At 34.8% G+C, this 26,786-nt stretch overlaps 1 protein-coding gene across 1 annotated transcript in view; it reads right to left on the reverse strand.

Moving 5' to 3' along the window:
- Window positions 1-15,398: 15,398 nt before the first annotated feature.
- Window positions 15,399-26,786, reverse strand: part of LOC131147129 (uncharacterized) — a 28,192-nt gene continuing 16,804 nt past the window's right edge. Inside the window, exons 2-9 of the mRNA XM_058096922.1 lie at window positions 26,007-26,193; window positions 25,732-25,865; window positions 23,988-24,100; window positions 23,638-23,878; window positions 23,170-23,331; window positions 22,967-23,046; window positions 22,505-22,554; window positions 15,399-15,547 (exon numbers count right to left, since the gene is read on the reverse strand). Coding sequence (XP_057952905.1) covers window positions 15,399-15,547; window positions 22,505-22,554; window positions 22,967-23,046; window positions 23,170-23,331; window positions 23,638-23,878; window positions 23,988-24,100; window positions 25,732-25,865; window positions 26,007-26,193 — 1,116 coding nt within the window. The remainder of the gene's footprint in view (window positions 15,548-22,504; window positions 22,555-22,966; window positions 23,047-23,169; window positions 23,332-23,637; window positions 23,879-23,987; window positions 24,101-25,731; window positions 25,866-26,006; window positions 26,194-26,786) is intronic.

The raw sequence follows: 26,786 nt of genomic DNA on the forward strand, positions 1-26,786 counted from the left end.
TCCTTTGAAACCAATATTTCTTCCCCTTTTTCTCTAAGCTTTCTAGTTTTAGGGTTTCGGGCACATTGAGTGCTATAATGCCCATATTGGTTACAAATAAAGCATTGAATATGACTTTTATCTTTGGGTTTTTCATCTCTTCTTGATGAACTCCCTTTTTCAAATTTGTTGCTTTCTGCAACTCGATGGACTAGGATTGGCCTTTCTATTTTCTAAGAACTTCTACCTTTTTACTTGCTTCTTCCTTATTCCCTTATGGAATTTGAAGGTAGATACCTCTTTTTTTCAAAAAATTTTACCATCGGGCAATCTGTCGATTTATGTCTTTGCTGATAAAGAGAGCATTTAATCTGGCTGCTACTATTGACCATTCCTGCAAGCATTAAGAAATCTTGTTAGATAGTCTATAATAATATTTTCTTTATTCTTTATATATTCTACTGAAAAAGAGTAATTTTGCAATTCGTTCCTCCATCTAACTAATCTAGCCTGCGTAAATTGTCTCAATTTAATTCCCCTGAAATTCTTAACATGAGAACTATCCATCCTCACAATAAAATGTTTTCCTAAAAACAATTCATTACTAGGAATGCTTTTTACTACAACGAGAAGTTCTTTCTTATGTATTGGATATTTTAGTTCTGAACTACTAAAACATCCACTCCAATATCTATTAAGATGTTCTGTTTTATCAATCTTTCTGATTTTTAAAACTTATCCCCATGTGGTATTGGATGCATCAATTTCTAAAATTATTTTTGATTCAGACCCATCTGGGAAATCTAACAGGGCTAGATTATGAATCTCCTTCTTGAAGGTTCTGATTACTTCAGTGTCCTCCTCCCATTTCCATGGTTTTTTACTAATAACTTTTTCTTGTATGGAATACAATTTTCCTGCAAGATTCTGGATAAACCTTCTTGCATAATTTAGAACTCCTAGAAAGCTTTGGAACTGCTTTTTATCTACTAGTTCATCTAAAAATTGCAATAGCTTTTCTGCCATATGCGGCTAGAGCTCCTCTCTCCTTCCTTGGATTTTTAAGCCCAAGAAATCAATCTGGGATTCTGCCCATATAGTCTTTCTTTCTAAAAGAACCATTCCTTCTCTTATGAACACCTCAGCCACCTACTTAAGGTGTTTATAATGCTCCTCTAATTTCTGCCAAAGACAAGGACATCATCGATATAGATTGCGACAAATCGAGACATCCCTTCCAATGCTCTATCCATTCTTCTTTGAAAACTTCCTGGAGCATTCTTTAATTCGAATGGCATAACTATCCATTCATATAATCCTACTACGGTTGTAAAGGCTATGAGACCAATGGCTTCTTCTTTGACCTTAATCTTCCAGTATCCTGACTTAAGAACAAACTTAAAATAGACCATTGGTTGCTCTCTTCAAATCCTGTTCCTTAAGGATTCTTGATTTGGGAGATTATAACCATCATCATTGGTAGGTTTTTTTAATTCCCTATAATCAATCACCATCCTGGCCTTGCCTCTAACCTTTTCAGCATGATTCATAACCATAAAGGTTGCACTCCTATGCTAACTTTGTCTATGTCGAATAAGTCCCAATTTTAATAATTCTAGAATTTGCTTCTCAAATTCCTCTATCATTAACTTAGGATAAGCGATTCCTATACTACAAAAAATCATGTCTAGATCCTTAAGAACAATGTCAGCCTCGGCTAGCCTTCTCCCATAATGCTTGAGGATTATCCGGCCAATTTTTTGAAAGTATAGCATTAACTTCTTCAATCTAGCTATCACCTTCTACTGTTTTTCTAACACTTAATATTTCTCCTTCAACCAAATTTTTCCATTCATCAAGCTTCTCTTGATAAACTTGTATTTCCTTTTTCTCTTCCTTTTCTATCATTACTTGGATTCTGCCACTCTTGATAGAAGACGAAGTAGGAATGAAATGATTGTCTAATATAATCTCTCCTGAAAATACCATAAACGGCTGGTATCTTTTAAGGATTAAAATTCCTAAAAGAAATTCAGCTCGTAACTCTAGAATTAAGCAAAGTACTTGTTCTTCAAATACTCTACCATTTAGAGTTATTTGGATATTTCTTGCTATTTCTCCAATTTGGAGTAATGCACTGTTACCTACTATAACTTGAAGATTTGTTAATTCCCAATTTAGTTGTGGAAATTTAATACGTGTATATGACCAAGTACATCAAGTATCTATAAGGGTTGTACATTCTATCTTGCTGATAGAAATGTTTACAAGTGTTTCCCATTCTTCAATTTTGGCAGTTAAAATGGATGTTCCTATATATGTTACATGGGCTTGGTCTTCTTCCTCAACTGTGTTGATAGGAATTCTTATTGCTCTCTAACCAACTATCCTCCTACTTCTCAATGGTCTTAATTTAGATGGTCTAGATCTTTTTGACCTAACTTCCAAATTAATTTCTTCATCACTGGATACACTCACTCTACTAGGAGTGTAATCACTTAAAGGTTCCGTTATTATCAACCTCCTTGCTTCTTGTTGTATTGACTGTGGCAATAGATTTTTAATCTTTCTTCTATTCTTGGGGTTACCCATATCTGTCGCCAACTTAGTGCTCTTGGATTTACAACTTTTGGTTGCAATCCCTCGACTAAGTCAGTCTTATTTGTTTTGAATAGTTGAGTGAATTTTGTTGACCTTATTAGTCACGCCCGGTTTTGATTATGACAAATACTCATTGTATCTAATGAGTGTTTGAGGTTTTGTGCAGGAATTAAGATTATTGAGATCAAGATGGGCACAAAGCTTAAAACTTGAAGACCAATTTATAATTCAGCATGGTAATATATTTAATTGGTCTTTAATAGTAAGTAGGTATTTGGTTTGTAATAAGCTCACACACATCACATGTATGATTTATTACATAAAGCTCAAACAAACCGTGAATGAGAAAGCACCTTAGAAAGACCTTAGGGTTTCGGTCGACCGATACCAGAATTTTTCGATGTCATCAAATTGGAAACCAAGTGACCCTAGGACACACACATTTACACATATGTTTGTTAGGCACTTGAATAGGGCTTGTTTGTTTCGAAGCGGCACCGAAATGCACACATGGTGCACCTTCGGTTGACCAGCCAAGCCAGTTCATTTTGGCCTGGTCGACCGAAACCTCCCTGGGTCAACTGTTTAACCAAGGCCCTGGTCGACCGAACTAGAATGGTTCAAAAATCATTGGTCGACCGAAACCCTCTTTGGTCAATATTTTGACCACCTGGTCGACCGAACCAGGTAGTTCAAAAGGCCCTGGTCGATCGAAACCCCCCTGAGGTCAAAAGTTTGACCATCTGGTCGACCGACCCTTTTTGTACTCCAACTACTTGGTCGACCGGAGGGTCCTTGGGAGAAATCCCAACAGTTTGGTCGACCGAACTAGGTAGTTCAAAATGTCCTGGTCGACCGAACCTCAAAAAATTGAGAAATCGTCCTCTCCTGGTCGACCGAGCCCTCAATTCAAAAGTCCCCTGGTCAATCGAATCATATGAGACTTGGTTGACCGAAACATTTCTAGTCAACTGGACCTCTCGGGTTGCCCTGATTTTTATCGCAGTTAAATATTTTTTAAATAGGGTTAAAATGCTTTAAACATATTAAACTTTCTTAATAATACCCAATAGGTTCCCAGCGGTCATATTTTCTCCCATGCCTATATATATGAGATCATTTGAGAAAATTAGTATGGATTGGCCACTTTGATTAAGGGAAAATTCTCTGAAAATCCAAAAGCCTATACTACTCATTTTTTAGCCACATTCACTCATGCTTATCGTTTAATAGTGCGTACATCATTTGTAAGTGGATTGAGTGTGTGTTTGGGAAGGATTGCTCTCCTTGTTTTATTTGCTTGGCACGATTTTATTTGAGAGCAAGACCTAAGGATTCTTAGGGGACTTTGTTGATAAGTCTACCCTAAGAAGACTTTGTTAGATCTTCTAAGCTTGCACCTTCATTGCAATATCCTGAGAAGATCGTATAGTATTTTGTTTGCAAAATCTTTTCAAAAATCTATTGTGCTTTTATCTTGAAAAAAATTTGAAGAGATATTTGTTTGCATGGTAAAATCTTTGTTGCAATATTCATCAACTCACATATCCTTTGCTGAATACAAAGATTGAATATCTTTTGCAAACCGAATATATATATTATTGGAGCATCATATGATTGAGGAAACCTGCTCATTGAAATATACATATTGTCTGGCTAGTATCTTTGTATGAACTATTATATTGAACATATCTTGTGATACAAATATTGTTTGTTTGACACTCTCACGTACATATTACACTGATAGAAAATACTTTGAGAGTTGAACCATCTTGACCACATTGAGCTTACATATTGAATAATATTTGTGATGTATGTTATTGCGTGCATTTGGGTACATATCTTCTTTACACGAAAGCACAATCACTGTACCATCTGTTTATATACACATTTGTTGTATATCCAGGCACGGGCCTGAAGAGGGAGACTGGCCCTGGAATAGTCCCAGATTGGCTCAGACCTGATTAGGAAAGTTAGGTGCGTTGTCCTGTTAAGGCGTATAGGTTGAGGTCAGCCCCGCTAATTGACCTGGTTAAGGTTGAGGTTAGCCCTGTGTTAATTTGACCTAGTTGTAAACGTTGCCGCTCCACCCTTAAGTGAGCTATTAGTGGAATCCTTTGGCTTGCGAGCCAAAGGCGGGGACGTAGGCACAGTTGACCGAACCCCGATAACATATCGTGTGCCTTATTTATATTTCTATTCTTTATATTTACTGCACATATATGTTTTTGTGTGAATGATGCGTTTGATTTAATTTCCACATCATCACCTTGATCTTTGCATTTGAAATCGCATAAAAAGATCCTAGGTTGTTATATTCAGCTGACATCTAGTTTTAACTAGGAAAGAAATTTAAAATTCCAATTCACCCCCCCCCCCCTCTTGGGAATACACCTTTTCTAACAATTGGTATCAGAGCAAGGTTGCACTTGACTTAAACGTTTTTGCAAAAGATCGCAATGACTCACATTGGTGTATCCCCATTCGATGAGGGACAGTCACTTTTCAGTCCTCCAGTATTTTGTGGTGTCGACTACACCATGTGGAGAGTTAGGATGACCATATTTTTGAAATCTATGGGCTGGAGGGTCTGGCTTGTGACTGCTAAAGGAAGATGTGCACAAATAAATGAAAATGACTTTGATATGATTAATTCTAATGCCATGGATATATTGTTTTGTGCTTTAGAGACTAATATTTTTGTTGAGTTTGTGGCATGTAGTAGTGCACAGGATATCTGGGATGAACTCGAAAGAAAATATGGAAAGTCTCAGGAGAATGAGACCACGACTCAGGAAGTGGTAAATAATAGGGCAATTGCAGTAACAACTGGTGAGGTATATGTTCCTATCTTAGCTTCCATAGATGATTCTATTATTGAATGCTATGATGTATCTAATGTTGAATCATCTATTGAATATTGTGATAGCTTTGATATTAATGCACTTGATGATTCTCATGTTGAATACTGGAATATATCATGCAATGAATCATCCGATTGCCCTAGTGATAACAATGCTATTAGCTCATGCAATAATCCATGTGATGCATGTTGTGATGATTCTTGTGCCAAATCCTGTGATATATTGTATGATGAGTCATTTATAGGCTCTGATAATAATACTGTATGCATTGATTCATATGAATGTTATAGTAATAAACTTTGTGGTGAATCATGTACTCATTTGAATATTGAAAGCATGTTGTCTCATGAAAAACTAGAGAAGACCTTATTGAAAATGCACAAGTTTCTAGTTAGAATCTCTAAGCATAAAATACGCTTGAAGAGTGAGAACAAAAGAATAGCAAAACAATTAAAGGGGTTGAAAAATCTTCATGCTGTTCTTGAAAAGAAAAGGATTGGGAAGATATTGAAAATTGCATGCTTGGATGGAGAAATAAATGATTATTCTATACTTATACTCAAAGCTGAAAATGATAAGAATAATCACAATAAACCCTTTAGACCTAAAAGGAAAGTTCATTTCAAAAAGGGTTCGGGTTGCTTACATAGAACCAACAGTCTAGCCTCGCTAAATAAATTTGGAATAAATAAGCATATCCCTTCACGAAAATTCAATACCTGCTTATTGTGCAAAACTATGTGGCACGTATGGTTAAAGATTCTATTTAGAAGTGCTAGAGGCTTGAGTAAAGAAATGATGTGGGTTATCATGGTAGCAAACCCAACTAGAGATGAGGAAGGATGGTTTTAATAAATAGTACTTGATTATTTAATCTTTCCATAGTTCCTAGGCTTAGGTTTAAGGGGTTGTGATGTCTACAGGTTAGAGAAGTGGTTGTTGCTTAAAATGAAAATCTTAGTGCACTATCTTGTTATACTAAGAACCTTGATCCACTTCCAAATGGATATGGCATGTACGCCCAGTATTTGGTTCTAATTGCTTAACCCATGCCGACATGAAAAACATAAAGTTAAGCAACAGTTGTCCTTTGCACAAAGTTGAATTTTAGGGTTCCATCTTATATCTCACATCACTATACCCTAAACTCACTTTTAAATGTGAAAAGCCTAAATCGAAATCAAGATATCACTCTAGGCCTTAGGCACCATTGATCATAAATGACTAATGTATATCTAGTGCTTCTCATAGCTACAACCAGATTAGAAGTATCCTCTAAGGAATTGATCCCTTTTGGTTCTAAATTGCAAATCCTTTAAATCTGGTCTATTTCATTCATAAGAAGTCCTCACCAAACCACGATCATACTTCGTGAGGTTTGACCCACTCCTTGTTTCGTATCCTTGCTCCTCTATGTCTTCATTTCTATAGGATACTCTCCAATCACCAAAGAGCATTGTTTAAGAAAAAGCTTCATACTCCTTAGTGCTCGATGCCCAAAATAGGTCAATAAGTCTATTCTTGGTACACACCTCATTTGAGCAATATCTTTTCACCAAGAATCCCTAAAAATCATGTTTATACTATTATATATCAAATCTGGACCTTAGGGAGAACTTTGGATAAAAAATCAGGTAAAATTGGGAAAATTCACTATGCTCAGTCGACCGAGCATTGCAATTATAAAGTGCCCCGGTCGACCTGGACACGTTGACTTTGACCGAGCATTGTAATTATAAAGTGCCTCGGTCGACCAGGACATGTTGACTTTGACCCCTCAGTCGACCGAACCCTAGTGAACACATTTTTCCCGGTCGACCGAACCTGTCGGTTTCCCCCTGGTCGACCAAAACATAGCACAGTGCACCCTCTCGGTCGACTGACCCTCCTAGTTCATTTTCGCCTCGGTCGACCGAACTGTGTCGGTGCCTGGGAAATCTCAAGCGTCGGTCGACCGTATCGACTTTCGGTCGACCGAGCTGCGATTTATATACGGTTTTTCTTCATTTTCAGCTCATTTACGTGAGATTCTTGAGAGATTTTCCATTCCTTCTTTGCATTTCCATCAATCCAAGCCTCATATCTTCATTGCCATGGCTCACATTGAGGCTCATGATCTTGTACACGTAGAGGATGAGTACTTTCTCTCAGAAAGGTGCAAAGTTCAGTATATACGAGAGTTCCATCCCAAGGAAGCTATACTAGGTAAGATACTCGATTTAGAATTTATGAATCAGCATTTTCGAAATATTATGGACATGTTCGAGTATCGGGGGTGGAGTGCCTTTATCTCCTACCAGCCTGGGCGTCATTACCCGACATTTGTGAGGATGTTCTATGCCAACTTGGGCAATGATGAGAATGGGTACTTCTCCCGTGTTTTGAGGAAAGATGTGTGTATCGATGCACAATACATCTCTGACGTCCTTGACATTGGCCGTGGCGACTTTGAGTGCCCTGATGTAGTTAACTCCTGGATCTTTGAGCAGGAGTTTACTGTAGCCGCATTCACAAACTTGACTATGTCTAACCCTGGCACTACTAGCCAGAACCACTTACCACATTATAGACAGTTCTCTCTTGAGGCTAAGGTCATGCACCACCTGATCACATACAATATCCTGCCCAAGGCAGGATCTAGAGTACACGTGTCATTTTTGGATTGCTTCATTATGTGGTGCCTTTTCGCTCGGAAGAAGTTAGATCTACCTAGTCTTGTGATCCGTTGGATGATGGCCAAGACGATTGGCCATCGAGTAATAATGCCATATGGAGGCATTTTGAACAAGCTGTTCAGAAACATTGGAGTCACAAGGTCAAATGTGGCTTCACTAAAGAGGAGACGACCTGCTGACATCTTCTCCGGCGTGACCCTACGATTGATGGGGTACGAGCTTATTGGGAACATTTGGGCGCCCTCTAGAGCAGCAACAGAATAGGTAGAGGCCCCATAGGAGCCATCACAGCCTCCACAGCCATCGAACGTGGATCTCATGGCTGTTATCGCCAGCTTGTCTGACATGTTCACACAGTTTCGAGGATCAGTCCAGTCAGACTTGCAGGACTTGGCATCGTCATCCACTGCACTTCAGGAGGATTTCTAGCAGCACTCCATCTCTACTACCAAGTGCCTTACAGACTTGGAGCGGTCCATGACAGTTGGCTTTAGTGAGCTGAGTGACCGTATTTAGGAGATGTAAGATGAGAGAGATCGAATGACTATGGACTTCGATTTTGATGCCGCTGATGGTGGTGATGGAGGAGAGGATGGAAGAGATGATGGAGGGAAGTTCTAGACTCCGGAGTTGTCTACAAATCAGATAGCATCGCCTTGATTCTTTTTGTTTTATCTTATATCATCTGGTCTGTACTAAATAAAAACAGCTATTTCCTTTTATTTTGTACTCTTATGATACTTTGACATACTACCCTGGTTTTTATGATATATATATTTGCAGTTTCTTGACTTGCATATTCTAGTGGTTAAATGTGTATTGTATTGAAATGCATGAGTAGTACAGAATGCCTACTGCATGGTGGATGCAGTTGTTGAGAATTGCTTGTTGGTAGATGATAGTTCTCGCATGCCTTACTTCTATGATACTGTCTATTTGAGAACGGTTTTTGTGCAGGTAAAATTTGAGAAATGTCCTGTTTACAGCCAGCATGCTGCCGAATTTTCTGTAAACATTTGCCCAAATAATTGAAACATTACTTGTGTGTGCCAAATGTATATATACATGTAAAGTAATTGTTTCATAATTTGCATACATTTAGGAGGAGCATCTGAAAATAAATCAAGTGTGGCTTGTGCTTAAATGGAATGCTTTAATCATAAATTTGAAATATGCTCTTGTTGCCACAGTTACTTGATTTGCCATATGATCTTGCATGTGAATCTTAAATTCTTTTTAGGATCATTATGGTTATGATTTTTCTGGTTATAATTTAGTATGTGCATAATTGACAACCCAAAGAAATGTTGCTTGATTGTCTTAAAATTAAAAGTTCTCTTTTTCATCAAGCAACTCCCCCAATACCTTTTGCACATATCAAAGGGGAATATATATATATATATATACATATGTGTATCAAACCTATTTCATGATTTGTGTTTTCTCTGTATTAAAATTTTATGTCATGAAATCTCTTAAGGGTGTTGCATTACATAACTGGTCCATTGATAATATGTGAAAATGCATGTGAACTGGTTAGATTATATTTATGCTCAAACCTTCTTTTTGGTATCATATGTCGTGTGTCTTTAACTCAAATCTTCCACGGGTCTAATGATATGTTTCAAGTTCAAATAGGTTTGTGTATATTTCTAGTCTAATCATGTTTGATATGTCATCTGAACCTCGTAATAACTAGTTATATTGATTGTGTGCACACTTTATACCTCTATTACACAACTTGTCCAATTCATGTTCATAATTGATATTTTATTTGCTATAATTGGACCATACTGAACTATTTGAGTAGTTGTGGATAAATTGCTAGGCAATTTAAACTCAAACAGGTTATGTTTATACAGGATGTCTTTTGGAAAGTTCGATTTACAAACGACACTTTGCCGAAATTTTTCAAAAATCTGTCCAAAATTCATCTTGCATAAAATAATCACCCATTGCCAAGGATTTTAATTCAAATAGCCCTTTTTTCTGTTTCCAAAAGGAGGATATGGAGAGGCAAAAATAATGGGTAGAACTTTTATTTAAAAACACATTGAATGCATATTGTGAGGGGGAGCCTTTTTTGGCTTATCCCTAGATTTTTTACGTGTTGTATTTGTCATCATCAAAAAAAGGGGAGATTGTTGACCTTATTGGTCACGCCCGATTTTTATTATGACAAATACTCATTGTATCTAATGAGTGTTTGAGGTTTTGTGCAGGAACTAAGATTGTTAAGATCAAGATGGGCACAAAGCTTAAAGCTTGAAGACCAATTTATAATTCAGCATTGTAATATATTTAATTGGTCTGTAATAGTAAGTAGGTATTTGGTTTGTAATAAGCTCACACACATCACATGTATGATTTATTACGTAAAGCTTAAACAAACCATGAATGAGAAAAGACCTTAGAAAGACCTTAGGGTTTCGATCGACCGACACTAGGCTTTTTCGGTGTCTTCAAATTGGAAACCAAGTGACCCTAGGACACACACATTTACACATATGTTTGTTAGACACTTGAATAGGGCTTGTTTGTTTCGAAGCGGGGCCGAAATGCACACATGGTGCACCTTCGATCAACCTGCCAAGCCAGTTCATTTTGGCCTAGTCGACCGAAACCTCCCTGGGTCAACTGTTTAACCAAGGCCCTAGTCGATCGAACTAGAATGGTTCAAAAATCCCCGATCGACTGAAACCTCTTTGGTCAATATTTTGACCACTTGGTCGACCGAACCAGGTAGTTCAAAAGGCCCTGGTCGACCGAAACCCCCTTGAGGTCAAAAGTTTGACCATCTGGTCAACCGACCCTTTTTGTACTCCAACTATTTGGTTGATTAGAGGGTCCTCGGGAGAAATCCCAACGGTCTGGTCGATCGAACCAGGTAGTTTAAAATGTCTTGATCTACCGAACCTCGGAAAATTAAGAAATCGCCCTTTCCTGGTTGACCTAGCCCTCAGTTCAAAAGTCCCCTGGTCGACTAAACCATATAAGACTTGGTCGATCGAAACATTTCTGGTCGACCGGACCTCTCCGATTGCCCTAATTTTTACCGAAGTTAAATATTTTTTAAACAGGGTTAAAATACTTTAACCATCATTAAACTTTCTTAATAATACCCAATAGGTCCCCAACGGTCATATTTTCTCCCATGCCTATATATATGAGATCAGTTGAGAAAATTAGTATGGATTAGCCACTTTGATTAAGGGAAAATTCTCTGAAAATCCAAAAGCCTATACTACTCATTTTTTAGCCCCATTCACTCATGCTCATCATTTAATAGTGCGTACATCATTTGTAAGTGGATTGAGTGTGTGTTTGGAAAGGATTGCTCTCCTTGTTTTATTTGCTTGGCATGATTTTATTTGAGAGCAAGACCTAAGGATTCTTAGGGGACTTTGTTGATAAGTCTACCTTAAGAAGACTTTGTTAGATCTTCTAAGCTTGCACCTTCATTGCAATATCCTGAGAAGATCGTATAGTATTTTGTTTGCAAAATCTTTTCAAAATCATTTTCAAATATCTATTGTGCTTTTATCTTTAAAAACATTTGAAGAAATATTTGTTTGTGTGATAAAATCTTTGTTGCAATATTCATCAACTCACATATCCTTTGCTGAATACAAAGATTGAATTTTTTTTGCAAACCGGATATATATATTACTAGAGCATCATATGATTGAGGAAACCTGCTCATTGAAATATACATATTGTCTGGCTAGTATCTTTGTGTGAACTATTATATTGAACATATATTGTGATAAAAGATTGTTTGTTTGACACTCTCACGTACGCATTACACTGATAGAAAATACTTTGAGAGTTGAACTATCTAGACCACATTGAGCTTACATATTGAATAATATTTTTGATGTATGTTATTGCGTGCATTTAGGTACATATCTACTTTACACGAAAGCACAATCACTGTACCATCTGTTTATATACACATTTGTTGTATAACCAGGCATGGGCCTGAAGAGGGAGATTAGCCGTGGAATAGTCTCGGATTGGCTTAGACCCGGTTAGGAAAGCTAGGTGCATCGTCCTGTTAAGGCGTGTAGGTAGAGGTCAGCCCCGCTAATTGACCTGGTTAAGGTTGAGGTCAGCCTTGTGTTAATTTGACCTGATTGTAAACGGTGCTGCTCCACCCTTAAGTAAGCTATTAGTGGAATCCTCTGGCTTGCGAGCTAGAGGCGGGGATGTAGGCACAGTTGGCCAAACCCCGATAACATATCATGCTCTTTGTTTATATTTCCGTTCTTTTTATTTACTACACACTTATGTTTTGGTGTGAATGATGTGTTTGATTTAATTTCCACATCATCATCTTGATCTTCGCATTTGGAATCGCATAAAAAGATCCTAGGTTGTTATATTCAGTCGACATCTAGTTTTAACTAGGAAAGAAATTTAAAATTCCAATTCACCCCCCCCCCTCCCCCACCTCTTGGGAATACACATTTTCTAACAAATTTACTAACTCCCCATCTGAGAACTGGCTTCCCCGTATTATAGGAATTTAAATATAATACGACAATAAGTCTAATGCATCTCCTATCTGGAATACATTTTAACATATTCTTCCAGTCCCTCGTGTTAACTCTGATCGGCAGAGTTTTCTCCACACTTCTATCTTGAAGATCAATATGTAAATCATATATTACATTTATCCAGGATACTCCTGAGTGTAAGTTAGCCCTTGCTCCTCCTAGTAAGGACCTACCAAAATTAACAATGCTTCCGTCCATTACTACAATAAGAGGAAGATCTTGCCCTTTTCTTACTAATGGATTTATCCCAACCTGGATAATTCCATAGTGCACATATCTTGCCTTCTTATCCATTGCTCTCTGAACTTCTTGTGTAGTGAGTAAAGGAACTATAAATGTTCCCATATCGGTACTAGATACCTCTACAGTTATCTGTTTTTCAATAACCTTCATACTCTCTTTATAAGGTATCTATGAGGTTTGATATGCTTCATACCAACTAGCTTGAGGCATTCTCCATTCTTGGCAATCCCTACTTTCTGAAGTGATTTCAGTTTTTGCAGTTTGCACTAAATCCTCTTCTTCTCCTACTAAAGAAACTAGTTCCGGTGCTTTATTTACTGCAATCATCAAGGATAGTCTTAACTGGCTTAGTTTAAGATGAAATGGAGATTGATCTAAGTCTTCTTCTTCTAATTCTTCTCCCTCAAATTCTGAGTACTCTGAAAAGATAGAGTAAACACTGTCGTCATTTGAGTTAATGTCTTCTCCCCAAATTGGTTTGTAGAGAAGCTCTGAAGAGTTCTCTATAAAGATACTCTTCAGGCTACCTTTTCTATTCTCTGCTTTGGGGCAGTCATTAGCCTTATGACCCTTCTTGCCACAAAACCAAAAATAGTTACATTCTGAAAGAGATTTTCCTTGTGGGCATTTAGGATATCTTTCATATTTCTTTTTGAAAGATTCCTCAACATCCTTTCTAACCCTGCTAAGTCTCAGGTATCCCTTTCCTAGATCTTTAGGTTCTTTCCAAGAACTGCTCCTTTTACAATATCTTTTCCAAGATTTCCTTCTTGGTTTTCTTATATGGCAATGACCTCCTACACAGCTATACTCTGTATGTTCTAAAGTTTTTATTGTCCTCTGATCACATCCGTACCTTCCTACAGCCCCACTAGTCTTAGGGCAACATGCAGGATTCATAAATGGCATATTTCTTACGTCCTTTAAGACATGCCTCTGCATACAGTAAAGCCTTATCATCTGGCTTACTATTTTTGCTCATACTCCGAGAGTATCTGACACTTATGTATCTCTCTCTAATCTTTGTTTTACAGCTTGGGCTACCAATCATAGCCAGCTACTTGGTAGTTTCTGTACAAAGACCTCTTTGGCATAGGCTTGGTCTTGGGAGCTTAATCGATAATACTAGTGTTGAAACTCACAAAGGTATTCTTCAAAATAGCACATATCACAAATTTGAATTTTTGTGATTGCCATTCTGGCTTTCTCTTCTAATTCATCTCCCCTATCTCTATCACAAATATATATGTCTCTCATAATGGCCAATGAAAGATCAAATCAATGGGGTATGTGGATGGATTGCAATGTCAAGTTAGCATTAAAAGTGTGAAAGGAAGAAGGGGAAAGACAACTAGATTTTTGGGCAAATCACTACATATGGAATTTGTGGGGGAATTGGAATTGGGAGGGTGGACGAAGCAAAGGCTAGGATTGAGTCGGGCTTGGGCTAATGTGAATTGAGCTAAAACTAGGAAATAAATGAGCTACAAGAATGGGATTTGGGCTAGATTTTTCGAATAAAACTCCAATTGGAGTTCAATTTCAAAATTGAGAATCCGATTAAGCCTTGATTCTAGGGCTTGGATAAAAGTGAGTTTTAGTACATACTTTTGGATTTTCAACTTTTTAAGCATTTTTTAATTTTAAAATTTTTATTTTGCTAGTGTCACCCAAAACCAATTTTTCTAATTTGAGACCCTTGAAAATTAAGAGGTATAAAAAATGAAACCATGTTTTACTAAGCAACGCTAGAGACAAAATGGGGTGTCAATAGGCATTGTAAAATCATAAATATAACTCATCTAGATCCTATTATTGAGAAGTAACCCTCCATTAATTTAAAGAATGAGGATGTATAACTCCCTCAAAATGGAGGAGTAACCTCCCTATTAATATAAGGTATAATGAAGGTGCAACCCGCTCCAAATTATTGGGTGACTCCTTATTAATATAGATCATTTAAAAGAGTAAGATAAAAAGGAAGGGTGGGGGAAAGGAAGGTAGGAAAGATTTAACATGGCCATACTGATTACATTCTTTCACTATCAACACTGGCTAAAGCATTTGAGAAGGCCATCGGAGTTTAACGAGGGCCTCTTATGCTCTTTTTTTCCCTCAGTTGTTTGTTATTGATAATGAGTTACAAACATGAAAATAGAGAGTTGATTTTTTATGTCAACATACATAAATGTGGTAGAGATTCATTCATACAATTAATACATTGCCCAATATTCAAATAGTTGTGATTGTTAATACTTATTTAAATTAGATATTCAACTATTACGTGTTCACATATAATATAATATATATATATATATATATATATATGTATAAACCCTTCAAATTGTGATGATTTTGATTCAGGCATTTTGATTATTCTCCACAAAAATTAGTTCTTTTTATTCAACTTCCAAATTCTTTATTTGTAAAGTAGCATTAGACCCATCTTTTATTGTTATTTTCCAGAGACATTGTGATTATTCTCCAAAATCATTGGAAATAGAGAGGTCTGAGTAGTATTGTGATATCCATCCTTCGAGGATCTTAACCTCGACTTTTCGTTGCATGACCAACCATTCTGGATCAGTGGTTTGGTTTGCTATAAGTATATCCAGGCAATGAGATCCTGCAAAATAAAGTTTATATTAAGAGATTTCCAAATTAAGTATATATCATAGTCTCCTAGGTCTTGCATAGGGATATTTTTTTTATTATGGTTTCTATTTATTTATTATTGTTGTGCAAAATATCAATGCGCAACGAACAAATAAATCTTTTCGAATCAAACAATGTAGAAATCAATGATGAATAATATGAAAATACAATCACACACAAATAATATGGAAAGCAAATAAACACATAATACAATAATTTACGTGGTTCGATAATATGCCTACATCCCCGAGAGCAAGCGGCTGAATTTCACTATCAATCCTCAAACAAGGGTTATAATATTGTTTATATGCTAACCCTACACATACCAAGAACTTAGGAAGTTCCTAAAATACCCCTATAACAATCCTCAGAGGTTTTGCCTATGAATCCCCAACCTACTAATCTTCCCAATTCAAAATTTGAAATCTGCGCCAAACAAAACTGTTGACAGTTTCATCAAACCGTTGATTAAACCATTGATTGTTCCTCCTATAGCCCGACTTCCTTGTTTTTCTTCACCATGCTTCACCTTTGCATGCATTCCACTCAATATGAGCCATATACTCCAACAATATCTACCTTGGTGAATATTCACCCCTTACGAGAAATACAAAAGCATAACTCATAGCTCCACCTGGGGTAGTAGGTTGAGACGCCTCCCATCTAGCAATTGAAGACGTTGACCAAGTCCGAGCAATTCTTGAACTTGTCTGTTGTAATAGGATTTGTCAACATATCTGTTGCATTCTCATACGTGAAAACTTACTCAAACAATAGTTCCCCAGAAGAAACCAATTTCTTAATCTTGTGAAACTACACATCTATGTGCTTGGTCCTCACATGATACACCTGGTTCTTCACAAAAAAGATGACACTCTAACTATCACAATGCAACTTAACTCCACTTACTGAATACCTAGCTCCTTGACCAATCCTCTAACCCACAATGCTTTCTTAGTAACCTCGGCCACTACTATGTACTCCAATTCAGTAGTAGATAATGCAACAAGTTACTGCACCATGGACCTCCAACAAATAGGCCCTCCCACAAGGGTGAATACATACCATGTGGTAGACCTCCTGTCATTCAACTCCCCCGCATAGTCTACATTCACATAACCTACCACTGAAGGATTATCCTATTGTGTGCTAAACATAATGCCAAAGTATGTAGTACCCCTCAAGTATATGAGAATCCACTTGACTGCATCCTAATGCCTTCTGCCCAGATTTTAAAAGAACTTGCTCACCATACTGACAGCTTGTGCCAAGTCTAGTCTTGTACAAACCATATCATATATCAAGCACCCCACTGCACTGACATATGGGACCTTTGACATGCAACGAATATCATCATCCTTCTTTGGACACAAGGTGGTAGACAACCTAAAGTGATTCACCAATGGTGTACTCACTGATTTTGCATTAATATTGTCCATGCTAAACCTCCCCAACACCTTCTCAACGCAGCTCCTCTGAGATAACCACAATCTCCCTGCAGCTCTGTCCCTGCGAATCTCCATCCCAAGAATCTTCCTAACACTACCCAAATCTTTCATGTCAAATTCTTTATCTCCAAAAGAGATACTATATATTTAAATTTGCTATCCATATATTTAATCTCTAGAATGGGTGAAAAATTATTGCCACAATTTAATATTGTAAATTGGAACCATTCTCTTGAATAGTACAAATTTAAACAATAAATAAATAAATAAATAAATAAATAAAATAATAAGTAACCCCGAAATGGTGAAAATAATATATTATTATCTCATTATTATATCAAATTTTACATTTCGCTTTTCTAAATCACTTTATTATTGTTAATTTATTTAGATGTCAAGCCTAAGCAAAGTTGAGTTTGTTCCCCTTAACATCAAAAGAAACAACTATTTGTCATGGATTCTTGATGTAGAAATCCATCTAAATGTAATGAACTTGAAAAATGCTACTTTAGATGGAAATTCCGCATCCCTGTAGGATTGCGCAAAAGCCATGACCTTTATCCGACATCATTTAGAGGAAGAGTTAAAAATGGAATGCCTTACTGTTAAAGACTCACTCGTCCTATGGAGAAATTTAAATGATAGGTTTGACGTTCAAAATACAGTGATTTTACCAAAAGTTCGATATGAATGGTTGCACCTAAGGTTGAAAGATTTTAAAACAGTGAGCGAATATAACTCATATCTACATAAGATTAGTTAAAATCTAAAATTATGTGGAGAAAATATTACTGATGAAGACATGTTAGAAAATTTTTTTACTACCTTCCATCCCATTAATGTGCTCCTACAGCAGCAATATAGGGAGAGGAAATTTACTAAATTTTCCAAACTTATATCATGTCTTCTTGTCGTTGAACATAATAACGAGCTTTTGATGAGAAATCACCAAACTCGTCCAGCTGGTTTGACCCTCATTCCCTGAAGTGAATGTAAACACATCTCATGGTCAAGGATGAGGCCGAAGGTATGGTCGTGGGTATGGTCATAGTCGTGGTTGAAATAATTACTGACATTGACATGAGGTAACAAAACCTCAAAAGAGGGATGACCCCCAGAAGCGGGCAAATTATCAGAATTAGCGGCCCAGACATCATGAAACTAAATGTTACAGATGCAGAGGAAGAGGTCATTGGTCGCGTACCTATCGTATGTCTAGACACTTGGTAGATCTATATCGAGCATCTATAAAAGAAAAGGAAAAGAGTAAAGAAGTTGAAACAAATTTTTCTGATAATGTTATTCCAATAGATTTTAATACTGGACCATCAAACTCTGTATATCTTGATGTTGTTAATTTTCTTATAAATCAAGATGAAAACAATGATGTAATAATTTAAAGTAAGCAATATTATGTTTGAATTTATTACCGTATGATAAAAAATGGATTTTTAAAATATGTATTGTAGTGGGGATTGTCCTAAAGCTTTGAGCGAGTCTAAGATGCCTATGGAAGAAGTTTGTTTAGTTGACAGTGCTACAACATACACAATTCTTCGAGATAGAAAATATTTTCATCATTTAAATATATCCTCAATGAATTTTAATACAATATCTAGGCCTACAAATATAATTTAAGACTCTAGAAGAGCTAATATAAAGTTACCCATTGGTACTCTATTAAAAATCAATGAAGCTTTATATTCCAGCATATGCAGAAGAAATATGTTAATCTTTAAAGATTTAAGACTCAATGGATATCATATTGAAACCACAAATAAAGGCAGCTATTGTTTCTGAGAAGAAACAAATTTTAGAAAAACTACCAACTTTATCTTCAGGACAATATTATACAAAGATTAAAGTAGTAGAATCATATAATGTCTTGCACCAGAAGTGCAATGACCCAAAGTTGTTTACACTTTGGCATGATCGTCTTGGACATCTTGGAGATGTAATGATGCGAAGAATCATTGGGAATTCACTTGGTCATCCACTAAAGAACCAGAATATTCTTTTGTCGAGTGATTTTATGTGTACTACCTACACTCAAAAGAAATTAATTGTCAAACTGTCTATTTCAAAAGTAAGTCTTGAATCTCTTAGTTTCTTACAAAGAATTCATAGTGATGTATGCAGACCAATACATCCACCATCTGGATCATTTAGATATTTCATGGTTTTAATTGATGCATCTTCTAGATGGCCACATGTTTCTCTACTTTCTATTTGTAATATTGCATTCGCTAGACTTCTTTCTCAATTGATTAGATTATGAGCCCATTTTCCCGATTATCCAATTAAATCAATTCATTTGGATAATGTTGGTGAATTTACATCCAAAACTTTTGATAACTCTTGCATGCCACTTGGAACAGACATCGAACATCCAGTTGCTCATACCCATACACAAAATGGTTTAGCTGAATCTTTTATTAAGAGACTTCAACTCATTGCTAGACCTATGATAATGAGAATCAAATTGCCTCTATCTGTTTGGGGACATGCTTTTCTTCATGTTGCATAACTAGTCCATATAAGGCTAACTGCTTACTATAATCTTTCACCTATGCAATTAGTTTCAGGGCAACAACCTGATATTTCTTATTTAAGAACTTTTGGTTGTGTTGTATATATTCCTATTGCCCCTCCTCAAAGAATTCAAATGAGTCCTCAACATAAGTTTGGTATATATGTTAGTTTTAATTCTCCTTCTATTATTAGATATCCTGAACCTTTAACGGGTGATTTGTTTAAAGCACGATTTCAAGATTGTCATTTTGATGAAACATTATTCCTTACATTAGAGGGAGCAAAATTAGTGCCTAAAGCACAGGATGAAATCGTAGGGAATGCCATGAGTTTATCTCATTTAGATTCTCATACAAATCAAAGTGAACTGGAAGTTAATAAGATTGTACATTTGGAAGGAATTGCAAATCAGTTACCAGATTCTTTTGCTGATACCAAGGCTATACTAAAATCTCACATACCTGCTACAAATATTCCAACATGTATTAATGTCCTTGAAGGATAACAGTCAGCTAATAAACCTAAGCCACAAGTTAAACATGGAAGGTCTGATGGTGCAAAAGATAAAACTCCCAGATGGAGAAAACTAAAATCTGTAAACACTCTAGAAGAGGTTACAGAGGTGAATAATCCATTCGACATTCACAAACTCATTTCTCCTAAAAATGAAATCCCTATTATCGAACCTCCCAAAGAGGAATCTCCTAAAGAGAAAATTCCTTCGGAAGAGGAATCTCCTAATTAAAGAGAAAACTCCTGAAGAGACATCCCTTGAAAAGAGACAGATACCTGGAAATAATAATGAGATCTCAATTCATTATATAGGAGAAATGTGGTATAGAAATAAAGTTGTCAATAACACATTTGCATATATAGTAACTACTGACATTACCAAAAGTAATAAGGATGCTGAACCTAAATCTATTGATAAATGTCGATATAGAAGTGATTGGTCAAAATGGAATTCAAGAGGCTATCACAGCAGAAATAAACTCTATTAAAAATAGAAGTTTGTGGACTTGTAGTACAAACACTAAGAGATGTCCAACCCATTAGATAGAAATGGGTATTTATGCGCAAACGAAATGAAAATAATGAAATTACTCAATATAAAGCAAGACTTGTGGTACAAGGTTTCTCACAGAAACCCGAAATTGATTATAAGAAGACATATTCTCTCGTAATGGATGAAATCACTTTCAAATTCTTAATTGGGCTAGCAGTCGCTGAATGACTGAGCATACGTCTTATGGACATAGTAACAGTATACCTATATGGATCGATGGATAGTGAAATTTATATGAAAATACCTGAAGGATTTGAATTGCTTGAAGCAAATCCCAGAAATTTATATTCAGTTAAACTCCAACAATCTTTATATGAATTAAGCCATTTGGATGCATGTGGTACAATCGATTAAGTGAGTACCTTGTGAAAGAATGACTCATAAATGATCCAATTTGTCCATGAACTTTTATTAAAGGATCAGAATCTGGATTTTCTATAATTGTTATAGCAAATATTGTCTTGGCCTAGAGATTGAACATATAAATGGTAGAGTTATTGTTCATCAGTCTAAATATACCGAAAAGGTATTAAGGCAATTCTATGTGGCCAAAGTTCATCCTTTGGGATCTCCAATGATGGTACGATCACTTGATGTTAAGAAAGATCCATTTCGACCTCATGATAAAGGGGAGGAATTATTTAGTCCTAAAGTACCATATTTAAGTGCTATCGGCTCTTTGATGTATCTGGCAAATTGTACAAGACCCGACACTACATTTTCTGTAAATCTACTACAAAGATATAGATATGCTCCTACTTGGCGACACTGGAATGGAATTAAAACACATTCTACGATATTTAAGAGGTACATCTGACTTGGGTTTATTCTACTCATTGGATTCCAAATCTAAACTAGTAGGATAAGTAGATGTTGGATATCTATCTGATCTTCACAATGTTAAATTTCAAGCTGAGTATATATTTCTTTATGGAAAAACTATTATATCTCAGAAATCAGTAAAATAGACGATTATAGCAACATCCTTTAACCATTCTGAAATACTAGCTATGCATGAAGTTAATAGAGAATGTGTATGGTTCAGATCAATGATTTCACATATCCAAAAAAATTTTGGTTTTCAATCAATCAAAGATATTCCAACAGTTTTATATGAAGACCACGTTGTATGTATAGCTCAACTGAGAGGAGGATACATAAAAGGTGACATAACGAAGCATATGTCTCCAAAATTCTTTTATACACTTGAACTTCAAAAGAATGGTGATATAGATGTTCAAAAAATTCGATCAATTGATAATTTAACTGATTTGTTGAGCAAAGTTTTGACAACTATAACATTCAAAAAATTGGTTCATCTCATCGAAATGAGACATTTTAAAGATTTTAGCAAAAGGAGTGAATATATGATTGACAACCAAGAGGGAGTATTATAAAATAAAGCATGGTGGTTGTCAATCACATGGCTGACAACCACCTACTCTCCACATGCATCACATGGATGCTCCATCATTGATGTCTCTTCATTACTCACATAGATAATAATAATATATTATCATGCATTTAGATCTCAATATGCCTATATAAGAAGTAGATTGAGGTGAGAGGTATACACGTAGAAGAGAATATAACGGATGAAAGAGAAGAGAAATAAGGAAGAGAAGAGAGAAAGAAAAAAGAGAGATATATAAGGTAAAAGATGGATATTTTTGTACAAGGTCAAATTCGTATCACTTTGTAATTCTCCCCTAAAATAGTGAAACTTTGATCCCATCTACCCGTAGAGTAGGTATATCCGAACCACATAAAAATTCAGTCTCGTCTTCATTTATTTTTTTGCTCATCTCCATTTATTTTATTATTAATTTCTATATAATTTTATAACAGAAAATAATTTAAGATGAAATAATCTAATACATACCATTAATTGTGGAGATGGCAACAACACTATCTGATATATTCTGCAACACCCTATAGCCAACCAAGCAGATATGCAAACAAAAATCATAAATAGTTAGAGCATGTAAGTATTCCATAAAATAATATATCAACACTATTTTTTTTTTAAAATGAAAAATATATTGTTTCCACACTAGATTTTTTTTTTTTTTTTGGACAACCCGAGGACTACAGCCACCATCGCGCCACTTTGGACACTATGGGACGACACCAAACCCAAGGGATAAAAGTCGCTCGCCCATTGACACACCTCTGGTATTTCACCAACATAGTGCCTTAAAAGGGAATTGAACGGGTGACCTTGGGATCACCAAAGTCACCCATGACCTTAGTTTCCAAGGTAGATTGATAAGCTTATAAAATTAAACTATCTATTTTAACAGCATAGTATACATCTTTTTCTTTCTTATAATTTTAAAGTTACCCGCCAATGCTGTAAGGGTCTCTTAGCCCATTCGAGAAAATAATGTTACTTCCAAACCTTTGGAGAACCAACTTTATATCCTGTAGAGCATAACAATTTTTCGAAATGATATGATAAAATAAGGTTACATAAGAATTAAATATATATGGAAACATTATAAATTAACATATAACTTATAAATATGGATAAAGAAATATACATACATGACCTCCATAATAACTTGTCACCCAATGAGGGCGGGGAGGGATACCATAAGATTTGTTACAGTCCTCAATGAAGCTACTAAGATTAAATGGGGTTGGTGGAGAGAACATACTATCTTTTTCAGTAGCAAAGTCAAAGGGCATCACCATTTCGCTACAAGTCTATATAAAAGAAACATAATCAGTCATCATCAACTATATTTGGTTAAATGCAAGCATAATTCTTATCGAATTAATTAAGTACTCCCAAGAGCAATTTCTCTCAAAAATAATTAACTGAACACTTATATGTACAAGGATTGATGGTCCAAGTAACAAAATAAGTTTGACAGTATTCAATGGATAGAGAATGTAGTGTCTTTCTTGTTGCTTTTCCAAATAAAATTATTAATCTAAGAAAAGAAAAGTGCAGTTTCTTGGCAGTGAAAAATAAGGAAATTTTGAAAGTTGATGAAAAAATTAGGTCACCTGCCATTGCCAACCCAAGGATGTTTCTGTTGGCGGAGTAGTTGTGTGATAGCATGATCTTTTCCCAATATAAGCAACTAATCCAGCAAATATCCTACTGAGAATATCAGTTTGCTGGGATCCTCCATCAATACCTGAACATATCCTGTTAACTGGGTAGTATGGCGGAAGATCATATTGCGCTGCCCCTTCATATATATCGACCAGGTAGTTCATCAGCTCTGAAGAGTCGTTTAAAGGGCTGATCCACAAAGCCATAGATGTTATTAATCAGATAGTTACAAAAATTAAATCTATATGTAAACTTGTATTATATATATAGAAGTCAATGGCAGAGATTGTATAGTTACGAGCATGTTCTAAATTTCCTGCTGAGGAATGAAAGACCATCAGGCGTAGAGCCTATTTGTTTGATTTGAGTCCATGATGCACGTATAGTCTCGTAGCAACTCTCACTAGTTTCCTGCATGCATTATATGTGCTCGCCTTGTTAGTCTTCACGACAAGCAGATTTCATGCATGTGGGCATGGTTTAAAATAGCATAAAAGCAACTGACCTAAGTTCCAAAATGCTCTTGAAAGATAAATTTCTATTTAGATTATTAAAATATTATATTATAAGATATATATTTTATATATTTATTATATATCGGTTTAAAATAAGTAATGTTCTATAATATATATATATATATATATATATATATATATATATGTGCATGTGAAATCAATTAAACCAAAATTAGATAAAATTACATTTATAATTTCTAATATTTAAAGTTTGAACGTGAAGAAAAAATTTTCTATTTAGCTAGAAAATAAAATAAACTGAAAATAATATAATAATTTAATAAAAATATGAATAAAGTAAATCATTTTATGACAAAACTATCCCTAGTTTTCAAAGCAATACAAAATATTTTTAAAAGAAAATAAATTCTACCAAAATTAGATAAATACATTTATAAAATTTATTTTAGATACATTAAAGTTTGAACACAAAAACGAATGTATACACACATCATATATAAAAATACAAATATTTTAAATGATGTGGACAAATAATATTATTATCTTTTATAAGTAAGACAAGTATTTAAAAAAAAAGGTAAAATTCAATAATACTATATAAATATATGTTTAAAACCTTTATTTTAAACATGTCAATATTGAATCTAATAAAATCCATTTAATTTGAAAAATAAATAAATAAATTTAATGGTGTTATAAATGTTAAATAAAATATATATACCAAAATAAAATAGGTAAATTTCTTGATTTCTTCTAAAATTATTATGAAGTATCTAACATCATTGAAATAAATAGTGATATAATTTCTAAAAGCTTAATTTTATAAATGAAATTGCGGACCAAGAAGTATCCTCCAAACAATAAATTTAAAAATTAAAAATAAAAAAAACTCATTAATAATTGGTTGGTAACAAAAAAATAGCAGGCAATAAAATTTTTAATTACAATTAAAAAATTGTAATAAACTTTTAAATATTTTCATGGAAGAAATCATATATTGATATTTTTTTAGAATAAGAACTAATTACGTATAATTTTTTTTTTGTCTATAATGCTTTGTAATATTTCTGATAATCTCAATTAGAGCATTCATGTCATATTACATCTTGCATTTTTTTTTTTTTTATACTTTTCATGTCATATTCTTTTAGAATAAGAACTAATTACTTATATATTTTTTTTCTATAATGCTTTGTAATATTTCTAATAATCTTAGTTAGAGCGTTACTGCCACATTATATCTTGTATTTTTAATACTTTCCATGCCCCTATATTACAAGATGTTACATGGTATCTCATCGATATTTGTATTTTTTTTTTTTAATTTAAAAAAGTATTAATATTTATAAATAACTTCAAAAATTCACTCTTTAATATTTATAAACTAAATTATGATGAAATCTTTTTTTTTTATATCTTTTTTAAAAAATACATTTGAAAAATTTCTTAAAAATTATAAAAATATTTCATGCGGCATTACTCATATGCAATCACATTCAATATATGTGCATGTTTACTAGCTTATACGAAATATATGCTTAATAAACTATAGATGATTGCTATTACTTTAAAATCTTTGGTTACAATTGAAGTATATCCATTGTGTGGTGTGATGTCGTCGAACCACAGGATAGGCGCTGATGAGGCTAGAGCTCCGAGGGCAATGTGGGGATACTTGAGCCGAAACCATGATGCAAGCACTGAAAAAAGTAAATTGAAAAAAATGATGCGCGTTTATTTAATTATTGAATCGTGCTTATCCTTTCTGTGCATATCAATTTGTGTATTTGATTGTGAGTTTAGTCGATTAAATCAAAAGGTTAGGATTTGTAGTAACTCACTTCCACCATAAGATCCTCCGATGACAATTGTTGGAGACTTTTTTGCATTTAATGTTTCTTTAAGATATGTGAGCACTTCCGCATAATCTGCTATAGCTTGAGCAGAGTTGAAATAACCTCGAATAGTAACATTTTTCAAGACCTCTTCAATCGATTTAAAGGGTTTGGAATCCCCATAAAATCGATGCTGACAAGTTACAAAGTAAATCTCAAAATAAGATTCCAATGATAAATGATGGAGTTGAAATTATAGGAATAATAAATGGAAAATAATAATAGTCAAACTTTAATTAACTATGAAAGGAAGCGTAAATACAACTCGATAAAATATGATAAATTATTAGGTTATACAGCCTAATCACGTCATATTTTCGACTACCAATCATATTTCTAGATTTTAAGTGATTTTGATTTGAAAAATTAAATGTCTAGTTCAAGCTTTTCTAAAATCACTCTAGGTCATTCAAAATCTAAAGATATGATAAGTTATTTATGTCGACATTCCATTTTTTTGGGGGCATCGTACAACAAAATCAAACCATTGCAATCCTCCCTTTTTTTTTTTTTTTTTCCATTTGTTTAAAAATCTCGCAAATTTCAATTAAAAATTGGGATTTTAGTAAAATATTGAGATTCCTAATATAAGCAATTACCAAGGGGTCAAGAAATCCCTCTTTCCTCTTATTGTTTAAAATTCCCTCACATCCCTTCTTGCCACTTCACCAAGTGACATAAAATCTAAGTTGTTTTTTTTTGTTTCGTTTCTTGCACTATGTTATT

The sequence above is a fragment of the Malania oleifera genome, unplaced genomic scaffold, assembly GCF_029873635.1.
Source record: "Malania oleifera isolate guangnan ecotype guangnan unplaced genomic scaffold, ASM2987363v1 ctg159, whole genome shotgun sequence".
NCBI classification, from domain to species: Eukaryota; Viridiplantae; Streptophyta; class Magnoliopsida; order Santalales; family Ximeniaceae; genus Malania; species Malania oleifera.